The sequence below is a fragment of the Priapulus caudatus genome, unplaced genomic scaffold (genome assembly GCF_000485595.1).
Source record: "Priapulus caudatus unplaced genomic scaffold, Priapulus_caudatus-5.0.1 Scaffold638, whole genome shotgun sequence".
NCBI lineage: Eukaryota > Metazoa > Priapulida > Priapulimorpha > Priapulimorphida > Priapulidae > Priapulus > Priapulus caudatus.
The window spans coordinates 101869-109251 of NW_014577699.1; the positions used below are offsets into that span (position 1 = coordinate 101869).

The window sequence follows — 7383 nt, forward strand, 5'->3', positions numbered from 1 at the left end:
CAGCTCCAAAAAATATCTTTTGTTATCTGTGCAATATATATGATTGTGACAACCTACTACTACACAAGTTTTCGGCATATATGCAAGGAAATTAATATGCTTTTTGTTTGGAAATGGGGTGTTGCGTGTGTAAGCTGACGGAGACAGGCTGTTGTTTTCACCGACACAGCTGGTTGCTAGGTTAAGAAAGTCCCGGATGTGGCAAAGTTCCCGTATGTCCGCCCGCACCTATAACTTTGTGCTTGCACTCCGATAAGAATACGTATATTATGTTACTTGTGTGCAGGCTTAACTTTGCTGTCTGTTATACTAAAAATTACTATGTCTATGTGCACTGTTATTGTTGCCGTCAAAAACCTAACATCATGCCAATACTGTCTCAGTCTTAAATATTAATAATATCAGGAGTGAATAATAGATATTATTCTCTAGTATTCAATCCTGATAATATGCAACTTCACAATGACTCATCATGTGTTTCTTATTATGTTTGTTTTAGGTATACTCTCGTACATCCTGTCGGCTGACTACTAACCATGTCTGCGGCTTACAATGAGTATCTTGTCCCTGGCAAGCGTGGCTTCCATATTGACGAGTCAGCGCTTATGTGCAAGAATGGCTGTGACTTCTATGGTAACCCAGTATGGCAGGGTTACTGCTCCAAGTGCTGGAGGGATCACTCTCAGAAAGCAAAGCAAGCTCAACAGCTGCAGCATCACCACCAGTAAATCACATATATATTATTCTCTTAAGATGACGGTGACTGTTTCTACCAGGACTCTGAATCATATTTACGAAAAGTATTCTGCCAGTTTAATGTTTGGTAAACATACCTGGTGAATTTGTCAATGCCTTGACGAGACGAGAATGTTTGGTGAATGTCGAAGTCATTGCATGCATTGTTTACTTTCAATCCTGTTTATGTAATTCGACTGTATGCTTACACCAATGCAGAGTGTCCCCTGTGCAACCTGGTGTGTCAGGTAGTCCCCATGCCTTTGCCAAGTTTGAAGAGAAGAAAAGACAGCAGGTTGACAAGCGTTCTAAGAGCATGCGGTCCATCTTCAAGAAAGCGCAGGGTAGCATCAAAGGTAATGTCCTTAATGGCTGTGTAGACCTAAGGTTTAGTGTGGGGGAATAATAGTTACTCTGAATTCATTTCCTTACTTATCAAATGCAATGAACTTCTATGTATACTTGGGTTCTTGACACTACTGAGTACGTGTGTAGTGAGGCATGGCCCTTAAACAATGAGTTGCTCAGTATACGGCAAATAAAAACTTGCGTAAGGTTGGCCCGCGATGACATAGATCTGTTAGTTGTAGTCATGCATCTGTGATTGTGCCACCAGCAGATCAGGCATCACATCCCACGGCACATTGGAATCAACAGAAGCAACCGAGCTTCGAGAGCCAGCAGGTCAAGCGCGACTTTGACGATTTCCTGAAGAGCTTACGCAAGCCGGCGGCAGCAGATGTGTTCAAACAGATTCACGCGTTTGTTGAAAAGGTGAGAGTGCTGGAGAGAATGGTAAAACTGTGGAGTGGAGAATAGAGTCTAACTGCATCAATGATATCAAGTGTTTTTAGCTCAGCTGACGAAGTTAGATGCAGCTTGTAGAATCGCATGATTGTCCGTGCGTCCGTCAACAGTTGGGCACAAATCTTAACCGCTCGACATACGGTCTTGATATTCGGGACGTCGGGGGGGATCGCGAAAAGGACTCAGTATGTCGAATTTGGGGGTCAAGGGTCAAAGGTCGAGATGTGTCAATGGAGGGGGAATATTTCCCCCTTAACTTAAGGTATAGGAGGAAATACGGAACTGCGGCACAAATCTCAACTGCTCGACCTACGCTCTTAATATTCGGTGTATAGTGTGATGGGGAGGAAACCTATGACCAGTGCGAAATTGGAGGTCACAGGTCAAAGGGCAGTGGGGGAATGGTCAGATATCAGACATTTTCAGAGGACATGGTCTAATGGACCGAGCGCAAAACTTTGTTTCAGCGCTGACCTACCGTTTTTATCACTCTATTGAAAGGACCATGAAATCTACTTTCCGCTGACATGTGAAGAGTAAGTGTCTGATAACCTTTTGACCCTGAAGAGGAGGGTTAAACATGGATTTGTTGACTGTTAACAAAGGACTGAACTGCTTTTGCTATTAGAGCCCTCTCCACCTGCCCCTCCCCCCACCACCACCACTACGCTCGCGCTCGACGCATATCCATGATAACGTTAATATAGCGAAGTCATTAAAGTTACACAGCTATATCTTTTAATATTACTGTACTACCGGTATAGAAAAGCCTATCAACGCGGTGGCGGGAGGGCGCACTTGATTCGGTTGCCAGTGAGTTTATCAGAAGAATACCCGGCTACAGTACATGTCAGTTGAGCACTGTCGCTCTGCGGCACTTGTTTCCTAATTTTAATCGGTTAATCGATTTTTATGCGGCGTATGCGTCATATGTTTTACTTGACCGGATACACAGGTTCAGCAGAGTGAGGACATGCCTATTGAGGATCTATCAGAGATGGTACAGGATTTCTATCAGAGCATGGCAGAGAGGCTGCAGACCCACACTGCTTTCAAAGGTGGGCTGTCCATTTTGAATCTTACGTGATACATCGTGCTTATCTATTCGAAGCTACTGCTAAAGTTGTTGTTTTTTCGTTGACACTAGGACATGGCATATGGCATGTGTGCGAAGCAGGCTTGCTGCCACTCGCACTGTTCTACATCGCGTATTATAATAAGCAGGGATTGCGCGTGTGTGTGCGCGACTCGCTACCATACACTGATGCGCATCCGTGCCTGCGTAGGTTTCAGTGAGGAGCAGGCTGAACAGTTGCTGGGCTTCATAGAGAAGTATCTAACGACTCGGCTGTACAAGCTGCTCTTCTGCCCGCTGACGACCGACGACGAGGAGAAGGACCTGCGCGTGCAAAACCGCATCCGCAGCCTCAACTGGATCACGACGACACAGCTGGACGCGGAGGTCGACGATCGTGACCCCGTCATACGCGAGAAGATCGACCAGGCGATAACGGGTGGGTTGTGTGGTGTGAGAAGTTAATGTGTGTTGTGGTTGTTGCTTGTTGTTGTTCGTTGTTGCTGTTGTTCGTTGTTGTTGCTTGTTGTTCGTTGTTGTTGCTTATTGCTCGTTGTTGTTGTCGTCGTCGTCGTCGTCGTTGCTGTCATTGTTGAAAGTGGTTGCACGCGTGTCGAGGCAGAGGTTCTATACCGAGCAGCTTTCTGCAAACGTTAGGCTTGTTGATTAACACTAGAATACAGGTTGAACTAGAAATGGTTCCTATTCAAATAGAAACTTATTCAATTACTAGTCAAATTACTCATTAAATTTAGTTGGAACCCATGTGTTGATTGATTCCAGCTGGCATGTCGCTAATATCCCAACTTCGTCTACAATTTATCAAATTTTTCTCTTTTTATTTTCTATTCTAACTGCAGATATAATAAAAATGGATTCGAAAAGGGCTCCTCAGGACAAACTTGCTTGTACTGTCCGCTGTAGCAAGCAGATATTTGAAATCCTGAAGGCTTCACGGGGTATGTACTATACAGTCACCTTGTATCTTTCACAATCTTGACACTATAGCTTACTAGCGCGCGTGACAGTGATGAAATGGACTTCGTCAATGTTAATTCTCTCGATTGACATCATCCTTTAGTTCTCACTCCTATAATAATTTGTTGTGGATCCAGGTCAGCCCGCAAGTGCGGACGAGTTTCTACCAGCTCTTATATACATCGTACTGAAGGCAAATCCTCCACTGCTGCATTCCAACATGAGCTACGTCATGCGATTCGGCGACCCAAGCAAGCTAATGAAGGGCGAGGCTGGCTACTACTTCACAAACCTGGTAAGTCTCATCGCTATGTGTTCCTCAGGTTAATAGCAGTACGGTTTGCTTTTCCATCTTATTTGCTACAGCTGCAGGCCCCGAGTTTTAGTGTCCGAGGTTTATTAGGAGTAAGACAAAAACGTCGTTATACTAACAATCGTAGTTATCTTGCACTGTGACAATTATTCTGCGATTACGTACAAATCAAAATATTAATGTGCATATTTAGCTCCACACTGCAGCCTGTCCCCTGCAGGGGAAGAATTCTTATTTGCTGTGCTCTTACTTTACATTTTATTGTTACCCCTTTACATTTTCATTTTTAGTGCTGTGCGGTATCCTTCATAGAGAACATCAATGCAGAGTCACTCAGTCTGACACAAGAGGAGTTTGGCCGCTACATGTCTGGTGAGGCGGTACCACCTGGTGGATACGGAAGTAATGGCTCCACATGTGAAGGTATGCCTTAGCTATGCTGATTGGGAGGGGTTGGTTTTTATAGAGATTTGCTTTTTATGGCCTTACGGTTGCTATATCGAAAAAGTTTGTAGGACTTTTCCAATTTCAGTGTTGTCATTGTCTTTTCTGCATGACATCTTAACAAAGGACTACCTGAGTGTAATACTGCATAGTTCTGAAAGTAGTATCTAAATAAAGTCACCCCTTGTGCAATTTGTTAAGAGTATCAGCTAGCGTGTTCGCCTGCCACGTGCGCGCTCTTCCTTCCGTAGGTCTGCGTCTGATGTATCAGAACCTGAACGCGCTAGCGGAACTGTGCAAGCGACAGGAGACGCTCATGGAGAACACGCTGACGCTCCAGCAGGAGATGCGAGGCTTCAAGGAAGCCATGCTGCAGGAGATAGACGGCGTCATCGCGCGCACGCCGTGCACGATCCGCGAGCGCGTTAAGGCGAACATCGACGAGGAAGACTCGGAAGTGGACAACCTGCCGCCTCCGCTGCTGCCAACACCGGCTTCCGTCTAGGTGTCGGTTTTCACCACACCCACTGTTCCTGTCAAATGCATTATGCATGCAACGATTTACACACTTCGAATGTACACCGACCAAAGTCCCGACTACTGGCGTTTTATTTCATGTTACAAGTGGGATTGTGTGGAAAATAATGAGAATCAAGATGAAGATTGTAAAGTGTCAACACTGCGTTGTTATAATTTATAAAGACACTGACAGTCAGGTGATGTAAATATATTTTCACCTCATGGAGTACCACAATACTACACCAGTATTTTTAGGTGTATAAATATGTTAAACCTCGATTATCCGAACGAGACGGGCGGGGAGTATTTTGTTCGGATAACTGATCTGATTGTAAATAAAGGTTAAATATTCACGGGACCTTGATATCTTGTTCGGATAATCCGAAATTCGTATAATAGATGTTCGGATAACCGAGGTTTGACTGTATATGTTTTTGTGCTGTAAATTTCCAAACAATAGGTAACAACTTGTGATAAAATACTGTGGAGATGACAGTCGATGTAAATGATTTAGTGCACAAAATCAAGAGTAATAGAACTAGAGGTAAATTGATAATAAAATGACATTATTAACTTAAACCAGCGTAGCCAAAAATTACTGCTAACATGGTGCTAGCATATTCATTTCATACAGTGTTATCTAGACGATACAGAACAGGACGGGGATGAAGTTAGCATTACAAATTAGATGCACAAAGATGTGCTAAAAGATATAACTACATTAGGATGTACGACTGAGTGAATATAACTATAATTAACTGTTTTAGTTAATTACTCACATATAATGCATCCATGGGTAGCCCTTTTTATGGAAACATACTAGTTCGTGATTTTAGGCAAAGACATCCAACTTTAAAACCCAATTGGCCTTTGGTACACACCTTACCAGTACACCAGGTCACACGTGACGGTTACCCAACTTTCAGACCCTCTCAGACTTTTGTAGAAATATGCTTGCCAAATTGACCTCTCACGACCATAGCGGTAAAAGGGGCTATCGCATGATAAAGTATACGTTTCAGTTGAAGTTACGGGTTCAACTGTTTTTATATATATTGCACCTATGACAGAAAGGCCATATTAACATGACTTGTAATTGTACAACATCGCATGATTTCATTATCACATCAGATGCTTCTAAATGAATTGTGGTCCTGTCAGTTCTTGAAATACAAGCATGAACTTCATATTAAAGAAATTCACGCAGGAATTAATCATTTTCCTATGTACAACATACAATATTGCATGATTAGATTCACATAAAACGTCATTAACACAATATTCACACATTTAGTTATACTCATTTCATGATCATGTTTTGGATATTGATGGATTTACAGGCGCCACATACTGCATGAATAAGCTCAAACATTTGTGAAATGTGAAACAAAATCATAACTCGACCGAGTAATCGGTGTAAACATTTCTTGCACAGTATTGTTCAACAGTGAACATGTCTGCATGTGGCAAATGAATGCTAGGTCATAATAAACATGAACCATAAATTTTGACTAAAACTTGATATTACAAAGGCATACTATGAATTCAACAATACAGGACAACGTTACAGATAATTTATTAATACTATGCAGTAGAAAATCTTCCTAAAACATATACGATTTAAGCAGGTGTGCAATTCTGGACACTATTTAGAAAACTTGCACGAGAACAATTTATACAGCGCCACAAGATCTCTGGCTAAAACTTTCTTCCAGATTTATTAAGTAAAATGCTGAAAAACTAGTCATTGATCGCATACGGCCACTCAAGATAATGCATATTATAATCTCTAGACAGTACAGGCAGCAAATAGTTTATATATAATCAGGAGTAGATAACAGGGAAGGAGTGTGACTTCAATAAACAAGGGAAATTCGTCATTTACTAGCCTTAGAATACCTACGATTTACTACGCGTAACTCAACCAACTTGAGCTCAAATCGTACACAGTACATTCGCCTAGCATCGTGCGAAATCATTTCCTCGTATACACCCGCAATCCGGAGATACAGACTAAAACGTACGACACGATTATCCATTCTGTTGCCATCAATCCGAATGTATTGTCCGCCTAACTCGAAATAAAAGGCAGCTACTAACCACAGCTTGCTCTCTCGGCGAGGCGGTGTGGCTCGCTAGGAGATTGGCACGCTGCCGCTGAGCCGCTGCTGATTGCGGTGGGGGGGGGGCATACCAGCTTGGCTCGCCGAGTCACAGGCCGAGTGTTGCGTCGATGTCCAATCTCCCAGCAAGCCACACCGCCTCGTCGAGAGAGCAAGCTGTGGTTAGTAGCTGCCTTTTGTTTCGAGTTAGGCGGACAATACATTCGGATTGATGGCAACAGAATCGATAATCGTGTCGTACGTTTTAGTCTGTATCTCCGGATTGCGGGTGTATACGAGGAAACGATTTCGCACGATGCTAGGCGAATGTACTGTGAACGATTCGAGCTCAAGTTGGTTGAGTTAAACGTAGTAAATCGTAGGTATTCTAAGGCTAGTAAATGACGAAT

At 42.9% G+C, this 7383-nt stretch overlaps 1 protein-coding gene across 2 annotated transcripts in view; it reads left to right on the top strand.

Annotated features, from left to right (window-relative positions):
• LOC106812359 (rab5 GDP/GTP exchange factor-like) overlaps positions 1 to 5029 on the top strand; it is a 13596-nt gene extending 8567 nt beyond the window's left edge. The window contains exons 2-10 of one of the 2 annotated variants that reach the window (XM_014816213.1): positions 500 to 724; positions 955 to 1091; positions 1352 to 1509; positions 2498 to 2600; positions 2829 to 3056; positions 3478 to 3576; positions 3733 to 3890; positions 4199 to 4331; positions 4604 to 5029. In XM_014816213.1, the coding sequence (XP_014671699.1) occupies positions 537 to 724; positions 955 to 1091; positions 1352 to 1509; positions 2498 to 2600; positions 2829 to 3056; positions 3478 to 3576; positions 3733 to 3890; positions 4199 to 4331; positions 4604 to 4857 (1458 nt within the window). In that variant the 5' untranslated portion in view covers positions 500 to 536 and the 3' untranslated portion in view covers positions 4858 to 5029. The remainder of the gene's footprint in view (positions 1 to 499; positions 725 to 954; positions 1092 to 1351; positions 1510 to 2497; positions 2601 to 2828; positions 3057 to 3477; positions 3577 to 3732; positions 3891 to 4198; positions 4332 to 4603) is intronic. The other variant, XM_014816214.1, reaches the window with a different exon arrangement.
• The last annotated feature ends 2354 nt before the right edge of the window (positions 5030 to 7383 follow it).